The sequence below is a fragment of the Natrix helvetica genome (assembly GCF_964273705.1).
Source record: "Natrix helvetica genome assembly, chromosome: 2".
Lineage (NCBI taxonomy): Eukaryota > Metazoa > Chordata > Lepidosauria > Squamata > Natricidae > Natrix > Natrix helvetica.
This window is the reverse complement of record NC_138552.1, coordinates 164,425,807-164,449,239: the sequence shown is the minus strand read 5'-3', so window position 1 is coordinate 164,449,239 and position 23,433 is coordinate 164,425,807. Positions and strand designations below refer to the sequence as shown.

Here is a 23,433-nt window from a genome sequence, read left to right as displayed (position 1 = left end):
AGCTCTAGAGTTAGCAGCATTTGAAATGGCTACTTCCTGAGGTTTATTTTAATTACCTTGCCTTTCTTCTTCATTTTTATGATGTCTTGGAATTGTATGAGCCCCTGCGAATTTCCATCAGAAAGGTAGAGTGTGTTTTAAACAAATCAGGTGTTATTGTTTAGCACTGCTTTACAGTAACAATCCCATATAGGTCTGTGAGGATGTGTTCAGTGGGGCATACTGCCTGCTAAACATGAATAGGCAAAGGAAGGTATAGATGAATGTTTTTGTATCTCTAATAGCTGCTCATTATTGTGCAAAATGGCCACTGGTTGTTTATCACAGAGAGGCTTTCTCCAGAGTATGTAACAAAACATCACTTCATATAATGAAAGCAATGCCTCTTTTCTTTAAGGTAAATAAATATCAAAAGCACTTTATAGCTATGCAGGTTTATTCAGTGACTGAAATTCCTGAATATACCTGGCTTTCTGTGGGTGTTCATGTGTTTTTGGTTTGATAAGGCCAGCTCAGAACGAGCACATTCCTGGATTCCATGTATTATAATATTTTTTTATAATCAAACCCAAATGATTTTGTGTGCATAAACAATGCTCCTGTGGTAAATAGGCACTTACGGAGGAACTGAACTGCCATTTGAATCTTCAGATGTGATAGGAATCCCAGAGCTTGAACAATAGGGACCACTGAATGCCAGTACTGGATATCCATGGTTTTTGCTGAACAATAAACCCAGCAAGTAATATTAGAAATGGGGGGAGGGGGGGAGAGAGACATGCAAAATGCAAAATGATTTATGTGAGTCACAAACAAATAGACATGTTGGAGAGATGCTTGGCCAAATCATTTCAGGTGGCTCACAGGTCAGAAGAAAGAAAAACTGCCTTGCTGGATTGAGCTACATTTCATCTAAATTAAATCTGGAGGGATTCCAAAATCATGAGGGATTTGGCAGGGCAAGAAGGGCACAGCCTACCTTCCATTCACCTTTGTACAGCCTGGATATCAGCCCACCCTTCTTCCCTTCAACTATCATTGCTAATGTTCCAGCATGCACTCCTTTGTTTTTGCCGAGGCCTTCTCTTTGCTCTCTCCCTCTGCCCCCCCTCTCTCTAAATCACTTATGACTCTTTTTTTCACAGCAGTCATTAAGTAAACCAATAGTTCTCTATGGATGCAGTTTTGCTGAAAATTGAAAGTATCAATAGCACTTAGATTTACTGTATCTTTTGGACTTTAAGACACACTCCCCCCCCCAAAAAAAAAGTGGGTGGAAATGTCTGTGCATCTTATAGATTGAGTGTTGCTGAAGCCCTGCCCACCCACCAGCCCTCACCCTTTGAGCTTTGCCTCCCAGCAATTTGCCTCCTTGCAGCAAACAGCAAACAGCCTAGTCAGTTTCAGAACAGCCTGATTTAGCACAAGCAGCAGATTGGCAGTTGGACCGGCTTCCAGGAATACTGATGATCAGCTGTTCCAGGCTGCAAGGATTGCCGCCACCTAGCACTCCCTCCTCACATCCCATTTTCGGCCTCAGCGTACCCCATTTTTGGTCTCCGCATGAGCCATTTTTGGCCTCTGCACATCCCATTTTCAGCCTCTGTGCATCCCATTTTCCACACATCCCATTCAGCAGCAATATGTGGTGGTGATCCCCGCTGCCTGGAACGGGCCAAAAATGGGACAAGTGGAGGCCGAAAATTGGGCTCGCGGAGATTGAAAACAGGATGTGGGGAAGCCAAAAATGGGACATGTGGTGGCCAAAATTGGAACGCGCAGAGGCAGTGATAGGCAGCGGCAATCCCTGCAGCATGGAACAGCTGATTGTTGGTATTCTAGGAGGCCGATCCAACCGCCAATCAGGCTGTGCTGAAACTGAGCAGGCTGTTTGCTGCAAAGAGGCAAAATGCTGGGAGTTAGAGGCAGATTTTTTTTCTTGTTTTCCTCTCCAAAAGCTAAATGTGTCTTATAGTCCAGAGCATCTTATAGCCCAAAAAATATGGTACATATTGCTTCACAGTGCTAAGTGCACAGTGCACAGTTCTAAGCAGTTTGCAGAGTCAGCATATTTCCCCCAACGATCTGGATCCTCATTTTACTGACCTTGGGAAGTTGGAATGATGAGTCAACTTTGAACTGGTGAGATTTGAACTGCCAAATTGCAGGCAGCTGGCAGTCAGCAGAACTAGCCTGCAGTACTGCATTCTAACCACCATAGCTCATAAGTAAATCTGGTTTTTGGCAAAATTGACATAAAATGTGGTCATGTGACTGCTGGGGGTGAATCTGGATTGCAAATACCCCTGAAGTATGTCTGGAACAACTTCAAGTGGTCACTAAACAATTGACTGTAAGGTGAGGATGACATGTATTTTTAAAATAGACTTTAAATTAAAAATAAAACTAGGTCAGGCACAGGCCTAATTCCATACTTTTTTTCTAAAATGATAGAAAGCTATGTAAGTCCTTCCAATGTTGTTGAATTCTTGTTAACATCAGACCATTCAAATGGATCAGTGTAGAATAATAGGAATCACAACCCCAGATTTTCGAGTTGTCCATCCCTGGAACAAGGGGGTTTCAAAAGCCTTCTTCCCAGCAGCTGACACTGAGTTTTTCTAATGTATTGTTATTTATTATATTATCTTGCTATGTTTCTATTGCAACATATTTTTTATGTTAGGGATGTATTCCTTTATGCTGCCTAGCTTTCCTGTACCTGAGAGGAAGAATAAAAATATAGTAAAATAAAACTTTAAATTCTGTCTCTAAATCACAGATTTCCTGCCTCTGAAAAAAATGCAGCAGCTCTTTTGGGTCCCAGCCCTGATTTACTCAAGGATGTGTTGACATCAACTGCTCTCCCAGCTTCATTCTCAGTCTGTCAAGAGGGCTTGTGTCATAACGGAGGAAGTTGCCACCAGATTAATCTTCTTGATGGCCTGGTCTCATTTCGGTGTGACTGCACTCTTCATTTTACTGGTCGTTTCTGTGAAAAAGGTAAATGTTTATCTTTTGGCACCCATTTTGGCTTAGAATAGTGTTTCACCTATTTTTCAGATTAATTCCTAAGATGTAGGTTTTTATATATTATTATCTTTATTAATACACACATAGGTAAAGGTTCCCCTCGTACATATGTACTAGTCGTTTCCAACTTTAGGGGTTGGTGCTCATCTCCGTTTCAAAGCCGAAGAGCCAGCACTGTCAGAAGACGTCTCTGTGGTCATGTGACCAGCATGACTAAATGCCGAAGGCACATGGAGCGCTGTTACCTTCCCACCAAAGGTGGTTCCTATTTTTCAACTTGCATTTTTACATGCTTTCGAACTGCTAGTTTGGCAGAAGCTGGGACAAGTAACAGGAGCTAACTCCGTTATGCGGTGCTAGGGATTCGAACTGCTGACCTTTCTGATCGACAAGCTCAGCATCTTAGCCATTGAGCCACCACGTTCCTAAGTAGTATACATGGGGTAAATGTGACTGCTTATAGAATTTTGACCTAAGTGTTTGCCTTATAGTCATATACTGTATATCATTGAGTTCAGGGATGGGTTCCTGCCAGTTCTAACCTCTTCTATAGAAGAGGTTCCACAAATCTATAGTGCCGTTTAAAACCGGTCCCAGCTCCCTCCACCCGCCCATCCGCACATCATCAAGATGAAGAACGAGAGGAGGAATTCTGGGAGTTGAAGTCCACAAGTCTTAAAGCTGTCAAGTTTGAACACCCCTGGGGTTTTTTTTTTCTAAAGGGTTAGGGGTGCAAAGGTCTTGTAACTTGACAGCTTTAAGATTTGCACACTTCAATGCCAGAGTTCCTGAGCTAACATGACTGGAGGAGGAATTCTGGGAGTTGAAGTCCACAAGTCTTAAAGCTGTCAAGTTTGAACACCCCTGGGGTTTTTTTTCCTAAAGGGTTAGGGGTGCAAGGGTCTTGTAACTTGACAGCTTTAGGACTTGAGTGCTTCAAATGCCAGAATTTCTGAGCCAACATTTTGGTTGCTAAGGAAGAGCGTTGTTCAGTGAGTTTCATCACATTTTACATGTTGGCCACACCCATCCAGTCACATGGCTGGCAAGCCACTCCCACCCAGTCACATGGCCGGTAAGCCACTCCCACCTGGTCACATGACTGGCAAGCCACTCCCACAAAGCAAGCCACACCTACAGAAGAGGTTCTAAAAAAAATTGAAACCCACCACTGATTGAGTTGGACAAAAAGTGTTATATACTGCAAGCAGTATTTTCTGAGAAATTAGAAAGTAGTTTGGGGAACATTTTTTGATTCTTATGATATCTTGGGATTAACAGGCTTCCTCATCTCTGTTTAAAAACTAACAGAAAATATTGTTTGATTGATTTATTGATTGATTTCCTCTATTATTATGATAAATGAATCAAGGTGGCTATTGTATCTACTACTACTTCCTTCTCCTATTATTCCCACCACAACAACCCTGTGATGTGAGTTGGGTTGATTGAGAGTGACTGGCTCAGTCATCCAGACAGCTTTCATGCCTAAGGGGGGATATTTCAAATAACAAGACTGAAGCCATGGGAAGACTCTCTTTTCCCTACTTTCTTTTGCAAAATTGATGGATTGTCCTGCTATTCCACTAGTAATGATTATTTTATTTTCCATAACCCAGTTGCAATTTAAAGAGGTAGACAATGGAGAAAAATAGACAATGTTTCCATTGGTTTCCATTGGCACATTATTGTTGAAACTTTCTAGATAGAGAGATGGAGACAGAGATGGATGATTGATAGATTAAGGTGACAGATGAGTGAGGGGAGGAGGGGGAGGGAGGGGGAGAGACAGAGATGATAGGTAGGTAGGTAGGTAGGTAGGTAGGTAGGTAGGTAGGTAGGTAGGTAGGTGATAGATAGATGGATGGATGGATGGATGGATGGATGGATGGATGGATGGATGGACGGACGGAGGGACGGATAGATGATATGATCAAAATTAGAACTTTCTATATCTGGAAACTGTTTCCATCTTAACTAAGGAGACGTTTAGGGAAAGTCCACAACCAGAACTTTTGTGCAGTAGGTTTTTCCCCTTCTGACTCTCCAATAACTTTCCTCCATCCGCTTCTTCAGGATGAAAACAATTTTCTTAACAAAATATTTCCAAGGAAAAGGTAAGGATTCCAAGTAGAATTCCAAGGATATTGCCATGAGTAGTGTGTGACTTCTTAGTTGGACTTTAGTTATGAGGGGCCCAAGGATATGTGTAAAGGTTCATAGTTTACTGTGTAATGTTTTCTGTGGCTTTGAACTTTCCTGATTGCTCCTACTTCCATTAAAGCCCAAGGCAAGAGATTTGTAAGAATCCTGTAAGAATTCCTTCACTGGCTTTTTAGAATCGCTGTTTCTATTATAGATAAGTGGGGACCTTCTCTTGAGAAATTATTGGAGAATTTCTCCTTCTCAAGAAATGGAGAGAATAGAACTATACAGATCTATTGTCCACAATGCTGAGTTGTGTCCAGCTCCAATACAGAATGCCATCTTTGGACTCTATAAATTCACTTCAACTTCATGTTACCCCATTTGTAGGCCCAAGTTCAATGTAGACTCCACAAAGGAGTACAATTTGAACAGAGAAGCTCCTATTATAAGTACTCTGCTTAATAGAAGCAGTTTTATCTCTCTAATCCTTGTTCCTTGTCTTGCAGGAGAAGGAAATGCTATATCTTTCAATAATTTTGGAATGATAAAGATGGGGAGGAGTGCGTCAGAAATCCACTAATGATTTAAAGCAAGGAAATTATTCTTGAATAAATAGCAAAGCCTTCCATACTATTCATGTGTCAGTCTCTCCTTGCTATTATTTAAATGGTTACATGGTTAAACATGCCTTTTCCAATGGTGTGAAGTAAAATTACTTAAGGTTTCTGTCCACATTGAGTTATCACGAGAAAGCAAGATTTAACAACTTTAGAACTTAAAACAAATATTCTCAGTTATCCTTTTGGAAGATACAAACCTTCCAAACCAAATCCGTCAATGTCTATTGTTTTCTGTATATTCAGTTGTAACTATTTTATCCACTTACTTCCCATAAACTTGCATTTCTTTGATATGTTTGGTGCTTCAATTAAATGACTCTGAGCAGCAAAAGTACATTTTCTTTATTGATGCTGGATAATATCCATTACAATTATTGAGAATTACTAGTGTGTAGCAAAATGAAAGAGTATCCATATTATAATTAAACTCTAATACTCTTCTAATAGACTTTCTATTGTATGAAATAAGGACATGGCAACCAGAGCCAAAAATGCACTTGCCAGATTGTCAATATATCTGAAACTAATAGAAACCAAGCTGGCAAAGCGGACTGAAAGTAGGTCATTATATTTGTATGTGAATCCAATAAATGACTGAGCTAGAAATGATCGGTCCTACTTAATGAGGCCTCAGCTTTCAGAAAGTATTAATTTTTAAAATCCCTTCCCTATGTTTGTGATAGATTAAATAGCGTTTGTGTGTTTCAAATTGCAGTGGGTGAAGAACCGATCTGCGGGATTGCATTTTACACAACGGTGTAACAAGTACCCAGATGTTAGTCAGTGACATGTGCCAGAGAATAGAAAGGGGCATTCAAGATTTGGTCATAACTAGCTTTGATTGAAAAACTAGGTTTTGAAAAGCAACTGAGAGTCTCCACTCCCTAACTCTGAAATGTCCAGACAAAAATATTGTTGCTACAGATATGGTTTGTCTAGATTCTTCTCCCCATAGGGAATTATTTCCCTAAATGCCTCTAAAGCAGGGGTATCAAACTCGCGGCCCACAGGCTGGATGCATCACATGCTGGCTATGCCCACCACCAGTTTAGTGAACGGGATAAAAGTCATGATATGTCATGTGACAATGCCATGAGGATGTGAGTTTGATACCCCTGCTCTAAAGGAATTAATGTATAAAAGCTCAGAAAGTCATAGCACTAAACTACACTAAATTGGACTGTTTATTTGATTGACGCAAGACTATACTGTAAAGTGTAAAGATGATGAACTTTGACAGGTCATTTGTGTTTATTTGCTCACTACTACATTGTACCGGACACAGAGAGGGAAGAACAAAAAGAGAAATATGAAGTCCAAATGATGGGGGGATAATTATTAAAACATTTCAGATAGACACTCCCATTGGAATATAAAAGAGGAGGGGAAGCCCTAGCAGACTTCCAAGGTTATGTTACTATAGCCAACAAAGGAGAATATTTGTAGCCAAGGGTTGAAATGAGGGATGCTTGGTGCTCTCTGAGTTTGCTTGTTTTCTTGCAGATGTTGCATTATCCCAGGGGTGTCAAACTGGTGGCCAGCTGGCCAGATGCATCACTCACAGGCCACAACCTTCCAACGTGAAGGGAAAAAACATTGTGATACATCACATGACAGCAACGTGACACTGCAAGTTTAACACCTATGCATTACCCTAACTAAGTAACATTATCAGTGCTAGATAACACTGCTAGGTAACATCATCTAGCACTGATGATGTTACCTAGTTAAGGTAATGAAACGTCTGCAAGAAAGCAAACAGCTCAGAGAGTGCCAAGGGCCCCTCACTAGTATAGTCAATCTATGAAGTATGTTTTAGTCTTCCATGAAGCCTATTTTTTAAAATCTGATCTGCCTGATAGGGTTGATAATACTAGGAATCTCTTCTGAGTTTGTTTAACTTCCCCAAACCCTGAGGTGCACATTTCAGTCCCACTGTATGGGAACCTCTTCCTTTACTGGTGCTTCTTAAGTGATCATATAATAATAATAATAATAATAATAATTTTATTTGATTAGCCGCAACCCTCTCCCGAAGGACTCGGGGCGGCGTACAATCAAAACAGATAAAATACAGATAAAGACAAACATATATACATAAAGAACAAAGACATATACATGTGCATGGAGGAGGTAGACTCATAAGTGAAAGACAATTAAAAAACACAATTTAAAATCCCATTAAATAAAATTACTGAATTAAAAAACCCATCAGGAGCGTTATGAAGTTATGATTGAGCCAGGCCGGCTATTTGGAATAGGTGGGTCTTGAGCTTTATATGGAAGGAGCGGAGGTCAGTAGTGGTCCTAATATCCGGGGGGAGGTCATTCCACAGGGCTGGGCTCGCCACAGAGAAGGCTCTGCTCCTAGGCGCCGCCCCATGGCACTGTCTGGTGGACGGCACCTGGAGAAGTCCCTCTCTGTGCGAGCGGATGGGTCGTAGGGATGTATGAAGCAATATCATATATGACAATGTGGAGCTTCCAACTTCGGATTACAAAAACCCTGATGATCGCCAGAAGGCTCAGAAAGAAAAGGAATATTTGGAGTTCCGGTTCCGGCGGCAGCGGCGACGGGCAGCTCTTTGCCCGCTCCGGCTCTCCGGTGGGCTTCCCCACTCCTTGGGGGGCACAGGACACCCCTCAGAGGGGTCCTGCCGGAGGGGCGGCATCGCGGGGAGCTCCTGCAGCGGCGGCGGGCGGCGGGAGGTCTCTCGCGCGCCCAAGGCACCGGGGACGCCTCGCGTTTCTGTGCCTCGCGCCTCGCTAAAGCCGTCTGGAGAATGAAGCAATTGAAGGAAGCAGCTGCGGTGCGGTGAGGTTGCTTCTCTCTTCATGCCTTATTTTACACGAAGAATTAGTTATAAAATAACTTTAAAATAACTTTCGGAGTATTCTGGAGGCGCGGCTGGAGGGAGGGGGGTTTCCCCCCCCCTTGGACAAGCGGCGAGGAATAATTTTGCTCTCAGCCCCCGGGGAAGGAGGAGGGGGGAGAGCCAACGAATGAAGCCTCACCCAGGCTGAGATGATTTTCTTTTCAACTTAATTTTACTTTCTACTGTGATTTGTGGACTTTTGGAACTTTTTTAAAACTTTGTTATGCCTCTGTGCCCAAAACTGGCAGGGCAAGATGGCACACTTCCGTTGTCTTTATGAATTGTGAAACCTGACTCCACCTTTAAAATTCAGGCTTCCGGTCTTTGTCTCCGTGTCTCCCAGAGGAATCTCTTGTGGATTGGTATTTTTTGAACTTTCTAGGGGAAACCTTTCATCTATTGCCAGACTTATTAGAGAGATTCTCTTCTGCCTGGTTCTTCTGCTCCCGGACCTCACCTGGCTACCTTTCCTTTCTAACTGTTTATCTTATATATGGACTGAACTTCTAATGTTATAAAGGATGGCATCCAAAAGACCACCTCCTGGGAAACCTGGCTTTGCCACGTCTGCTCCAACATCTGTAACATCCAGTCCAGCCACACAGTCAAAGATAACAGAACTGATGCAACCTAAGACTATAGAGATGGACTTTCAACAAATGCTTCAACAAATTTTACAGGGCCAGGAGGAAATCAAGAAACAGCTAAGGGAAATGAAAGATGAAATTAAAGAAAATCAAGCCCAAATTTATAAGAACTCACAGAGACTGGATCTTGTGGAAGTAGGGGTGGAGGAGGTGAGGGGGGGGGGTGGAAGCGGTGCAGAAAGGGAACAAAGATCTTGACATCCAACAGATGAAATTAGAATTTGAGAGAATGTCCTATTATCTTAGATTTCAAAATGTTATAGAAGAAGATGGGGAAAATATAAGGGACATCATGACAAACATTCTGGCTGACTTCACACACAAAGAAAAACAACAGATGGGGTGGGATATAGACCTGGTTTATAGAGTGAACTCAGCTTATGCTAGAACACACAATGTACCCAGGGAGGTTCACATTAAATTCCTTAGAAAAAGCACAAGAGATGAAATTCTGGGTGTACAAAGGGGGCAAGCATTGACATATCATGATATGGAGATAACCATTCTGAAGCAGATCCCTAAGAAGATTAGAGAAAAAAGAAAGAATTATTCGCAATTAGCGAATAAATTATACCAGAAAGGGGTGTGGTTTAGATGGTTGATGCCTGAAGGTATGCTGATATTCTGGGAGGAGACAAGAATTAGAATTAATTCACCCATAGAGGCGCAGGCCTTTATGGAAAAAAATAAAACACTCCTAGAGAAACCACCAGACACTACAATGGACACGCAGGACACGGGAGGGGCCAGAGCTCTGCCAGTGGAGGGAGATGGGGCAATAGCAAGAAGACTCAGATCACAAAAATAAACAAGAAAATCATATTATTATAAATTGACCGAAAGTGAAAATGGAATTATATTTGGATTTTATACTGTAATGTTTAATTTGATTGAATTTAATAATAGAACTAATATGTTGATTGTAATCAATTATATACTAATGCATTATATATGAATGTATACTATGGGTATGGAGGGAGGGGGGCCTCACACATTTTGCAACTGCCAAAATTTGTATACCTGTCCATTTACCCTTTTCCCTATAAATCTTGAAAAACCAATAAAATTTTATTCAAAAAAAAAAAAAAAAAAAAAGGAATATTTAACTTTCGGGGCGATTTGGATTTTTCCATTCCCAAAATGCGATCCAGTTTTGTGAATATTTATTCTGAGAAAAAAAAAATCTACACAAATAGGAAGCTAGATCTGAAAATCACCTGCTGATTCAGATGGTAGAATGACCTGGATTTTGAACAATCTTCACATCCCAAGTGTGTCATATGTACCCCACCCTCTGTGGTTTATGGCTACAGTATCAATTGTAGCTTAGTTTAAACTATGGTTAAAGAAACAGTGACTTAGCAGACCATGCAAGTCAGGTCACATTGTGATTATCCTTAAATGGGCAGCTTCTCACACCACAATCATTCAAATAGATCTGTTTTTACATACTTTTTGTGGCTTAAGTATCTCCATGGGGACCCATTGACCTTTGTAACCTATTAGCTTCAACCAGTATCCTGTAAGATTATGGAACGTCTTCCCCAGATGCTTCAGAAAATTTGGGAAAGAAAAACAAGGTCCAGATTGTTAACAATTTCAGATATTTATAAGAGATGAATCAGTTTAGGAATTATGTGAAAAATCTAATTATGATTTCCGTAATTGGGCAAACTTAAAATGAGCTCCCATAATATCAAATCCTATAATTCTCTTATTAGTGGGGGATACAAGAATTATCTCTAACCTGTTGGGTACCAAGTTGGAAAAAACCTGGTTGTAATATAGCAGTCTTCATCCTTCTTTGGCTTCCTTTTAGAAAGTAAAATGTGATTTCATTTCAAATTTACTTTTGGGAGTGTAGGAAATACACTCCTTTTATTTTTCTCCTTTCAAAAAGGCCATCTTGGTAGTTTTCAACTTATCAGAAAACTTAGCATTGCTAATTAGGAATGGACACTTGGGATATATGTATAAAAATATTTCTGCTTTTACAATGGAGATTGAAAAACATAATTCACTTAATAACCTCCTTCTGCTCATCAGAGTTAAATGGTTTGGAAATAAATACCATCCTTGGCTTTCTGTTTATTGTTTTACATGCTGTAACAGCTTGTCTGCTCCCTAAAGAGAAAAGATCTTTGGTCCAAAGTGTAATACTGATATTCATTTGCATGCACGAGTCCCTTTCCCCCCTCTGATCCACTTCAGAGAAATCTCAAAAAGTAGCAGATGGTGTCAGTAAGACACCTTCATGATTTTTGTATTATTATTATTCCATATCAAAGGGAGAAAGTGATTCCAAAAGTCTACCCTCCTGCACTTTGGATGGTCAGGTTTAGCATCAGAATTTGGTGGCGGTGGTTATGTTTCAGAATGAAAGTGGCACCCACTGATGATCGTTTCCTTAATGTAAGAAAGTCCACATTCTTTGCTGCTTTGTGACATTTGTATTTGTGAATGACTAACTGCTGAACTGGATTTTTTCCCCTCCATTATACAAGAGTCAAGATGGGCCAATGAGTTTCTTGCTGCTCTAGTCCATTTCCCCATAGAATATTGGCAGGGTTTGCAAAATACACAAGCCATGGTTAATCATAGCCTGTTGGCCCAGTTAGCTGGGTTTGCACATGCACTAAATCTTCAGCTGGCCAGATGAGCTGCGCTCAACTCTCCAAGCCAACCCCAGGTAGCTTACCCTATGGCAATGGCTCGGATTGTAAATCAAAATAGGCAGTCCTATCTGTTGGGCTGTGCTATTTAAGAAGATGTTCTAAAGATTCCACATCAGTTTCTCATTTTTTCACAAGGGGGGAGTGGGACTGGAGCAGGGGTGAAATGCTACTGGTTTGGGCTGGTTTGCCCGAACCAGTAGTAAAAAAATGCTTTAAAAAGTTCTTTTTAAAGTTCCAACGATCAGCTGTGTGATAATCAGCTGTGCCGTGCAATTTATATTCACTACAAAGCAGGAAATCTAAACCACAATGTCCCCCCACTCCCACTGTTCTACTTACCTTTGCAGACTCAGAAAAGGCTTCTTAGCACCTGCTGTGCGCATGCATGCACAAAGCAAACCGGTAGCAGACTTCAGAGCATTTCACCCCTGGGCTGGAACTATCCCCCCAACATCTTGCTGTATTAAAGCTGTTCCGGTATGCAGGATGACTTTATTTAAGCAAGACGGCTGCAAGGTGAGCAGACACAGACAGTCCATGCACATGTAGATTGGGCCTTCTTGAGTGAACATATACAATAGTTAGGCTAAGAAGTTGCTTTCATTCATGCTCTGCGTTGGGCTTCCTGCCCCTTCCACACAACTAGCTTTGCCTTAGATGGTTGCATATAGGCAGATGGATGCCTGCTACAGTAAAGTTCAACATGACAGATTCCATTCATCACTGCTGGTGCTGCAGGGGAAACAATATGTGAGTGATTATTAATTGTCCGATTAACATTTTTAAACAGGTGCAATGTTTTAAGGGTATTTTTTTGTTCCTGGAAGAGACCTATTTAAATGCTATAAATCAAGCTCGGGGGAAGTGTTGGCATGCTTTCTTATCTATGGCTATTAGGGATTCACCCAAAAGATTAGCTCCTTGCTCAGAACTGTATTTCTCTTCCTTTTAAGGTGGTAAACTACCCAGAGTCTTGTGGTGTCAGGTATACTCTAAATGTTGTGTATGTGGTGATGAGGATGAGGATGATATCCATTCCATTGTGTCTGACTCTTGGCGATTCTATGTATGAATCAAGAAATAAATTAATTAATTGTTTCAGTTATTTAGATGGTGACTGAGATGTATATTTAATATAAATGCATTTTGCAGATTTAATGAATAACTCTGTTCATTCTAAAACACTTGAATGAAATAGAGGTCAACCTCTTGTTAAGATACTTTAGGATTACATCATCCATTTTGCAGATAATTCTGTGCCCAGTTTTTTTTATAAATAAGTCCCAGTGAACCCGGTGGAGTGAGTCTTGTTGAAACCATGTACCACATTTTTACTCTATCCAAGACCAGTAGGAATTAGACTTGGTTGCAATCCTATGTAACTTAGACTAGGAATAAATCAGCCTGAAATTTAACGATATGATTAAGATAGGAGAACTTGGAATAGTCCCTGTTCCAAATACCCCTCCATTACTGGATGTTTGGGCTTCCCAAATAAATAATACAATAACATCTTTTTTTAAAAAAAATATAAAAATCTATGTGCTGAGTTCTAATAAAGTTAAGGTAGTTTGGAAAGAGTTTTTAGGGGAAGCCTAATGCTGACTTCTTTTGCTTATTTGATTATTTCAATGATCTGAAATGTGCTAATCTAAATTTCTAATGCCTTGTGAAAGTCTGAGGATAGTTTTGCTGATTATATTTTTTCTTGGTTTTGATATTAATTTTTGAAGGTGTTCCTGCTGATGTTTATATCCAGTAACTCTTTTGCTTTAATTTTCTAATTTTAGGACATCCACTACCATCTTCTGCTTTTAACTATTTTATATGCTCACTAAGAGTTGACAATGACTTAGAAACATAGAAAAACTGATGGCAGAAAAAGACCCAGTGGTCCATTGAGTCTGCCCTTTAATTTAACTCATAATCAATCAATCAATCAATCAATCAATCACCTTTCCCCCCTAATTTCTTCTTTTTAATTTCTTACAACAAATGATCTGGTAAAGAATTAGAAAGGGAATCCTAAACAGTACATTTGGAGACAGCCCGGATGCTTCATGCAACTGCTTGATATTGCTTATGGATATTTCTGTGCCCATTCAGGTGGAACATCTGTGGTCTCTGGATGTTGCTTCATCATAGTTCTCACCATTAGCTGTACAGTATTGACTGGAAAATACATATAGCTGTTTAGAAGCACCCAAAGAGCCTTAAGCCTGGTATGGTCTGTTTTGACTGTTTAGTCTGAACAAAAAGTAGAATATTTTAATTTTATACCACATCTTCTGTTGTTTCTCACCATTAGCCTTGCTAGCTGGGACTATTGGAATCTACAGTTCAGCAACAAATCAAAGGACTACATTGTAGGCAGTGGTGGGTTGCACATTTCGTTACCACCAGTTCGCCGACACCTTTGCGTGTACCTGTGCCTGAATCTTCCGCGCAAGCACCCAGCCTTCCACACTTGCACTTTGCTCATGCACTCGCCTTCTGTGCATATACTTGGCCTCAAAAACATGCCTAAATAGGACAGCATAGAGCCTGGGCGGGTAGGCGGGCCCACCCGCAATTTCTCCTACTGGTTCATGTGAACCAGTCCGAACCGGTTGAATACCACCTATGATTGTAGGAGAAAAGGTAGAGTACTCTCTGAAATAGCAAAATATATTAAAGGCTGAGAAATTGTAACACCAGCATGAAATAATGATTTTATCAGCCTGGCAGAATAAGCACCAAAATAATTTGGAACGCAGATTTAGAGGAGTTTTCATTTGTAAAGAGAATATTATGCAAAATTGATTCAGTGGTGTAAGGATATGCCTGTGTAGGGAGTCTAAGAGGAAAGCTGTTTAAAGAAACCCATGTTACTTTTAAGAGTTAAAATACTTTTCAATGTTTTAAGTACCATCTGAATCAATGAAATGTATATTTACAAACTGTTGCATAGGACGAAATAAGAATCCCAAAAGATGAGTGAATGTAGGTGTCAGGCATGCCGAGTGGTCATTATCTGAATCAGTTTCACTTTCTCCTGAGGAGGAGGAGGGTTCCTTTTCCTCCTGGCCTGGAGGAAGGGCATCAACATCTCCCACGCCTTCCAGGGCAGTTTCACAGCACTCCCTAGCTGCTGGCCAGGTTCCTCCCTACCAGCCGGGGTCAGTTTTGGGCCATGTCTAGCGTAGCAGTTGGGCTCCCAATGCCCGTCCTTTCCTGCTTTTGGTGCCTCCTCAGACCTCCCCCGCCTATGCACAAACAGCTCACGAAACTCCGGTGTGTACTCAGCCTCAGGCCTTCCCTCCTGGGTTTCCTCCTGCTTTTCGCATTTTGATTTAGGAGGGGGTCAACAAAATGTTTCCTCAGGGCAGTCATAAACCCCTTGTAATCCCTCAGCAGTGGGGAATCATCATTACGGAAGGCTACCATCCAGGCAACCGCGCTGCCTTCCAAAGCCATAGTAACACTTCTCACTTTGGCAACTTCTGGTGAGAAATCTTCTCCATACTCTTGCATGTAATCCCAAACTTACAGTAAAAAAAAACCCAGTTCTTTGGGGTCTCCTCTGTACTTCACTCCAAGTGGAGGGATCTGAGGCATTTGGTGCCTTTGTGGGTTTCCCCCCTCCTTGGGGGAGCTCAAACTACTGCTGCTGTGGCTGGGGCCCCTCCCTCTTGCCCTGCTCTGGTAGCTGTTCCCAGGGATGGTTCAGGGCTAACCAGGTCTTCTGCTTCCCCCTCCGCCTGCTCGGTTAATCCACTCTCCCTTTCAGTGAGACTTACATGGACGCATCGTCGTTCCCAAGCCTCCTGAAGAAGGTGTAAAGCATGGGTCATCATGAGATCCTCTTTTTCAACTGCCTGCCAGTCATCCTCTGGTTTTCGGCTGGTTGTGACCCTTGCAATTTTCTTCTCCTGCTTGTTGCAGGGGTTAGACATTTGGGTGCTCCCCCCATGGAAGTTTTTAACTCCGGGATGGGTGCAGGGTCAGATCTTGCTTAATGTCAGGCATGCCTCCTTCAATAGCCAAGAAAGAAAAACCTCAACTCCATTTGAATAGAGATAAAGTACTTTTACTAGATATGAAGTGAAAGCAGCAAAAACGAAAACAGGATCTGAGCCAGAAAGGTGGAAACATGTACATATCAAACGTTTACCCAGCACCCTCCCCCCAATTCCCCAACCCAGTGTCCAATTTGCAACTCCCTAAGGTGTCATGTGGGGTGCATTTTGAAACAGCCTCATCAAGTTGGTATGTGGGGCAGTTGGCCTTGACCAAGTCCAAACATCAGTCACCAGCATGCGCAGAAGATGGTGAGAACAAGACTCCTCTAGTACAATATAATTCCCTTCCCTAATACCATGCCCCCCCTCCCCGTTCCTATAGCAGCCGATAGTAAGCAAGAGTAGCAGAGGCTGACATCAGGCATTGTTGCTTTTAAAATAACACTGAAATTACCCACATATTTCAAAACTTAGAATGAGCACCAATAAAAGAAGTAGCAGAACAAATAGCTGCCATGGGAGCATGCACTGAATTCTTACAAATTTATTCATTTGTTGATTTATTTAACCTTTTAAAAAAGAAGTCCCTTGGCTTTATATAGGCTTTGGGAAAGCAATAAGCCCAGATGATAAAGAGATATCTTGCCAGTTACTAAATGATCCCAGCTCTTTGGAGGCTGGCTTAAACTGAAAAGGCTATTCTGTATAAGGACAAATTAAGATCACGTTATAAATTATATATTTTCCTGTTCACATTTTGGCTATTATTATTCCTGTTGCTGTTCCAGCACTTTTTGCAAGTAGCACATAGGGACACTTATGTATTCCAGCAAACCTTCTTTGATACCGTATGGCATAACAAAAATGCACTGAAATGCATTATTTCATTGTACCTGCTTTCTAAACAGTTTTAAGATTCACAACGATATTTTCATGATCTCCATCCTGTATTTTGATATTAATTTATTCTTTTTTATATATATTTTTTATTTTTTGAATAAACACAAACAAACACCTTAAAATCATCTTTCATTACAAATTGTAGAAGGTGTGTCAATTGGTTACAAAGAACTTTCGTGCATCCCTTCCACAGTCATCACCTATAATTCATATCAAGTTATATATATTTACATCACATATATTTATATATATTGCTATCATCATACCTCATCCTTCATATGACTATAATTGTTTTAATGTCCCTTTATAACAAACATTCCAAAATTTAAAACAAAACCACATAGTGGCATTCCCTTATCTATTTTCAATATCATACAACCACATTATACCTTTATAACACATTCAAAATAAAAATTAATTATGTTTAATAAATTTTTAGACCTCTTTTCTTAATCATTGTTTACAATTTATATCCAATTTCCCTTTTATCCTGTCAATACAAATTATTACATTAGTATCATTATCAGTCATTTATTTAACAATAGTTTGACTAAATTTAACTTACTTTTTCCCCATTTTTCACCATTTAAAATTTTACCAAATTTTCTCTTATCAAACCAATATATATGTATACATTGTTATCATTATCAATTATTTATCTAACTTTATCATTATCACTACATTTTTAACATAATGCTCTAATTTTAACTAAATTTAACTAGTGTTTTATTATTAATTTTCATATCTCAACCTGTGTCTTTCCAGTAATAGTGTAGTCCTATTTCTTTTGCCATTTGTGGAATTAGTCTTCTGGTTATTTCCTTAATCAAATTTGTTTGGAATCTCTTCGCAACTTGTTGCTTGTTACATATCTTGTAAAATCTCGAAACCTTCCATCAGCTTCTTTAATCAGCTTATCTTTGGTTATCAGTAGTGTTTTTGTCAAAGTTTCTCTCCTTAAGTCCATCCATTCTTCTCTTTTTTCATCTTCTATACCTTGAAATCTGTAGCAAAGCACCTTTCCATCTATCTTCCCTTTCCTTGTTCCACTCTTTCCATCTCCAACCATACTCAGTTCACTGTCAATATCCATGGTTATCTTGCCTCTTTGTTCATTTTTCCCTTGGTTTTTTAGGACTCTAGTCTCCACTTTTTCCATTTGCTGAATATCTTCCATTTTTCCATCAGGTTTTACCACATTAAAATTTATATTTTCAAGATTTTCCCATCTCTTCTCAATTCTCTCTGTTGTTTCTAATAATTTTTGAATTCCAAACGTGATCTGTTGTAATGTTATGGTTTCTTTTTGAAGCTGTGCCATCCTTCCAGTTAGTAAACACTGCCACTCTAGTTTAAAAACAAATCTTTGTTTTCACTTCTTTCCAGCTACCAACAAGCATCCAGAGAACACCTGCATAAACAACCCATGCTTTTCTCTATAAACAAGCTGAAGCCTTTGAAGTGCAAGGTCAAAATGATCAAAGGGGAAAAAGAAAAAGCAATGTTTCCAGTTCTCTACCTCCAAGCTCCAAGTGGCAGTGTAACTTCTTTTCCCTCTAAGATTACTACCCTCTTTATATTCCTTTTAAATCTTCTTTATATTTCAGGCTTAGAAGAAACAAAGTTCTTAAATGAAACAAAAGAAAAAGAAAAAATTCATCCCAACCAGTATTGTAGAAATAAAGGAAAAGATTTAATCCATAGGTTAAAAAAAAAAAGAAATAGAAGAAGAAAATCCGATACTTTCATTTTAGAAAGTAAAAAAATGTTCACAAAACTTCCATCAATAGAAAAATAAAGATAACACACTGTTCAATAATGCTTAGTTTCACTGCTTATTTCCTTTTCTTTACCAGTTTAATTTAACTTCAATCTTTTGGGGCAGTCTTTTATAAAAATAAGATTTCCTCACCAGATGGACACACTTTCTCTTTCCACTTTCCTCCCGTTGCGGAGCTGTCCCGACTTCAGCAGCTTGATGCTGTGCTTTTTGTCACCGGCAAGAAGAGATTCTCTTGGATCAATCAGGGACTTTGCAATGTCCCTGAGATCAGCAAGACTTACGCTTCCCTGTCACCGTCTCTTTGGGATGGTTTAGGTCCAGATGGACCGTCCAGCAGCAAAAGTGTCGACTGCAATCTTGGAATTCCGAGATCGCACGTCCGTATCGTCGCAACGTAAGCTCCTGTCTCAATATTAATTTATTCTTAACAAGCTCTACTGACTTTTGTTCCTGACACTTAACTTAGATCTTCATCAACACGACTTCTTTTATTTGTTGTACAGAACAAATTCAGGAAACCTGAGAGCTGCAACGTTACCCACTTAGTGTATACAGCCAATTGCTACATAAATAATTTAAAAGCGATAAAAAATATTTGCAAATATTAGAACAATTGTTGCCATACTTGCCACAAATAGGTACCCTCAAGGTTTTTAGTTAAGGAAGAAGGAGTTTTCAAACAAATTCTTCATGCAAGAAATAAGAGACTTAATCAATTGAAAGACATTTATGTTATTTATTTGTTTGTTTGTTTATCAACTTTTTTTTACTGCCCATCTCATTGTGAGGTGATTATTTTTCAATTAGTATTTGTTAATTAAACTAAACCGATCAGCTACCTATGTGATTTAGGTCAGTAGTTGACTATTTTTTAAACAAAATAATGATCATTTATTGAATGTACAAACATAATCAAAGACACAAGAAAAATAAAATAAAAACCAAGTTGTAAGTAAAGCAGGGCTTACAAGCACTGTAAAACTGATCTCCAAATATTGAACATGACACTGATATAAATCTACATATTAAAATATATCAATTTGACAAATAGAATTATTTTTGAAATAAACCAATAGTAGAATAAGATTACTGTAATTAACAGATACAAATAGATAATTATAATTTATAAATTATAAAAGGAGAAAAACCAATAAATTATCTCTGACTGAAAAATGTAATCAATTTAGAAAATCAGAAAAAAACATAAGGAAAATTTAAATGTTACAATATTATGATAGCAGAAACATAATTCATGGATGTAGTTCAGCCCTGTTTGTAAGATTATAATCCAAAAATAGTTTTAGTTGAATTTTAGGTCTCTGCATGTGTCAACTACTGTTCAGTGATCACTACAATCTTATACAGTATTTTGATATATATTTTTCTCTACCAAAGTGTTTCAGATACAAAAAAGATGGAAAGAAAAGTGTTCAGGAAGTATAAATTGTTAGGAAAATGATAAGATAGAGTTGCCCTATGTGGGAGGTGGGTGGCATATGAATTTAATAAATAATAATGTTAAAAAAGCAGAATACCAAAGGTATTCTGAAATATCTGTTTTTCACATACATGGAAATTAGTGCTGAAAATGTTTTCTTGGTTCCTGAGAACCAAATAATAATGCAACAATAATTTTCTAATAATACAATAATGTACTTTCACTGTCTAACATACAGTGCATTGTCTAAGACATCATTAAAGAATTGTGCACTTCAGCAGCTCAGTGTTTTACCCTTCTTTCCTTCCTTCCTTCCTTCCTTCCTTCCTTCCATCCATCCATCCATCCATCCATCCATCCATCCTCCCTCCCTCCCTCCCTCCCTCCCTCTCTCACAGAAATATATTGGTTTGCCATTATATCTGGATTGGCAAATTTGCTTGAGCAAGCCTTACATTGTAAACTGATTAAGGGCGTACATTTAAGTTCCCATCTTCAAATGTTTGTAATGCTCATGCAGATAGAGCAGAACTGTGGTACCACCTTGATGCCGATGAGAGCCAGAAGCTCAAAAAATCAGTATGAATAAATTTAATTAGAAAAGGAAACTAGTCACTGATGACAATATGTTTTTTTTATTATTTACATTTAGAAAGAAAGATTTTGTTATCCACGTAAGGGCAATAATTTAGCAAAAAAATCTGCCCTGGGAAACTTGGTAGCAATGGAGTCAAAAGATAAGGCATGTTATTATTATTATAGTTCACTGCACAACCAGCCAGATGTTTAGATCTAATTTGGCATTTTAATCTACCTATCGAGTCCTTCCCAAAGACCTAGAATCGGCTGATGTTCTTGTTTGATGGCATTAATAGTATTATCACAGGATGGAAGCTGTTCCAAGTAAAGCTGCTTTTGCAATTGACTGATGGGGATTTTGTCAATGTTCAAGTCATGTTCTAGAAGTTTTGGGATTGCACCCAAGCCTCCTATTACTCCTATCCCTTTAGGTATTGCTCCAAGGGCTCCAATTACAATTGGGACAACACATGATTTCTTTTTCCACAGTCGCTCAACTTCAATTTGCAAGTCCTGGTATTTTGTGATTTTTTTCTTGCTGTTTATCTTCAATTCACGCATCACCAGGTATTGCAATGCCAATGAATCAAACAACATCATCATCATCATCATCATCATCATCATCATCATCATCATCATTATTATTATTATTATTAAAACACATTTGAAGGCATGGAAGATTCATTTTTTCCTCCTCCTCCTCCCCCTACTTTAAAAATCTCTTTACACAGCTGACTATTGAAGATCTGCTCCACTTGCAATGTTGCCATGCTTGGGAGACGGAAAAGGAGGATTAAGTGCTGTGGTAATCCAGGAGTGTTTAGGTTGGCTGAGCACATTCCAGCAAATGCTGCCTTAAGTGGAAACATATTACTACAGTCAAAAATTGATAATTTGGGATTGATGTAATCCAATTATTTGAGAGGGCAGAGGGAGAGCAGGATAGTTATATTAGCTGGAGAAGATTCTTTCCTCCTCCAAATAAGTATGCTATTTTTTAAAAAAAGCTGGTTTGTTAATAGAGCCAATGACCTAATCACTTTCCAACTCTGGAGCAATTTATAATTTAAAACATATTCAGTTCTGCAACCTCATAGAAATAGCAACGATACCAGGATTTTTCGCCCTCATATAGATATCGAAAATCTCTAGAGAGAGAGAGAGATTTGTTTACTTTGCACTGATTGTGCAATGAGCCATTTCACACTAAGATGAAAGACTGTTCAACATTTTGTCATTTCCTCTCCCACTCCCCACGTTAATACTAATTTGATGATAATAAATTCATCTGCAGAAATGTTAATACACGTTTGCAAACTGAATAGCAGCACAGTCACTACCTTTGTTTCTGAGATTGGGTCATTTGCTCTTTTTTTTCTACGGGATGTGTCACATTGTAAAATATCAATATAATTTTTGGAGCATCTGTATTTAAACCCTAACCAAATGATGTCCCAGAGTTAGCTTTCCTCTATAGTAGGGGTGCCAAACTTAAGGCCCGCGGGCAGGATCCGGCTTGCAGGGTGGTTAGATCTGGCCTATGGGGTCGCCCTGGAAACAGACCGGCCCACAGTGCCTCTGCCAGCGAAAATGGATCTCCATTTGTACTGGCAGAAGATTGCAGGAGGCCATCCCAGCTGAAAATGGAGATTGGGAGCCCATTTTCCCTGGCAGAGCACTCGGGCCACCACAGGCACCCCTGACACAAGTGACATCAAGCTGGCCATGCCCACCCTGGCCACTGCCCCCAGCCTCCCCCCGCCAAGGTCAAACACAACCCTGATGCAGCCCTCAATGAAATCGAGTTTGACAACCCTGCTCTGTAGCGCACATTGGGTGGTGGGCAATACATATCTCTTCTCATGTAGCCTTGTCTCTATCTGCCAGGAAAAGTTTTCTTTTCCCATATCAAGCAATTTAAAAAATAAAATAAAAATATTATGGCTTAGCTACTGGCTTGCAGTGCTTCTCATTGGATTTATTTTGAGTCTGAAATAAAAAAAGGCAGAGAAAACAAAAATATATCCCCTTTTTCTAAGGGATAACAGCTTGTTGTATATAAACTAGGAGTTCCAAATGAAGCCGGTTTAAACCCAAAAAAGAATGAGAAAAAACAAGGTTGAACCTGAAATAGAACTGTCACTCTCTGCTGAAAACATATTATCTTTTATTGATAACTATGCACCTTATATTCCAAAATGTACTGATATTGTAGAACGATTTAGTAAATTAACAGAATAACAGCATATGCCTTAAAGATATATGTTTTATTTTTCCCATATAAGCTTGGAGATACTTGAAATCTGAAGAGATAGCTACTATTGAAATAACTGTATCCCAAATTGTCCCAAAGGGGACTTTTTTCAGGAGGCAACTGGACTGTCTTGTTTTTCCTTTTGAAGACATTTTGCTTCTCATTCAAGGAACAGTGAGGCATGGAAGGATTGATATTCCTTGCACACAGCTGGTCATTTGCATACTTTTAGAGGGTTGTTGAAGCACTTGGAGGTTTATCTGTTGAAGAAGCTTCTTGGATGAGAAGTAAAACATCTTCAAAAGAAAAAAAAAACAAGAAAGTCCAGTTGCCTCCTGAAAAAAAGCACCTTTGGGATAACCATGACCTGGATGACTGAGAATCTCTACAGACTTGTATCCCAAATTATTTTTAGGAGTAGAAAATATTGGACGTTTAAATGGGATAAGTGGAAATATTCCAAAGGCTAAAATTACTGT

General features: G+C 39.3%; 2 protein-coding genes across 2 annotated transcripts in view; both read left to right on the top strand.

Annotated features, from left to right (window-relative positions):
- The window catches only part of LGSN (lengsin, lens protein with glutamine synthetase domain), a 383,291-nt gene that overhangs the window by 9,009 nt on the left and 350,849 nt on the right, over positions 1 to 23,433 (top strand). The gene's annotated exons all lie outside the window — the stretch shown is intronic.
- EYS (eyes shut homolog) overlaps positions 1 to 23,433 on the top strand; it is a gene marked incomplete at both ends in the record, with an annotated part of 387,634 nt that overhangs the window by 172,412 nt on the left and 191,789 nt on the right. Inside the window, one exon of the mRNA XM_081943885.1 lies at positions 2,783 to 3,003. Within this exon, the coding sequence (XP_081800011.1) occupies positions 2,783 to 3,003 (221 nt within the window). The remainder of the gene's footprint in view (positions 1 to 2,782; positions 3,004 to 23,433) is intronic.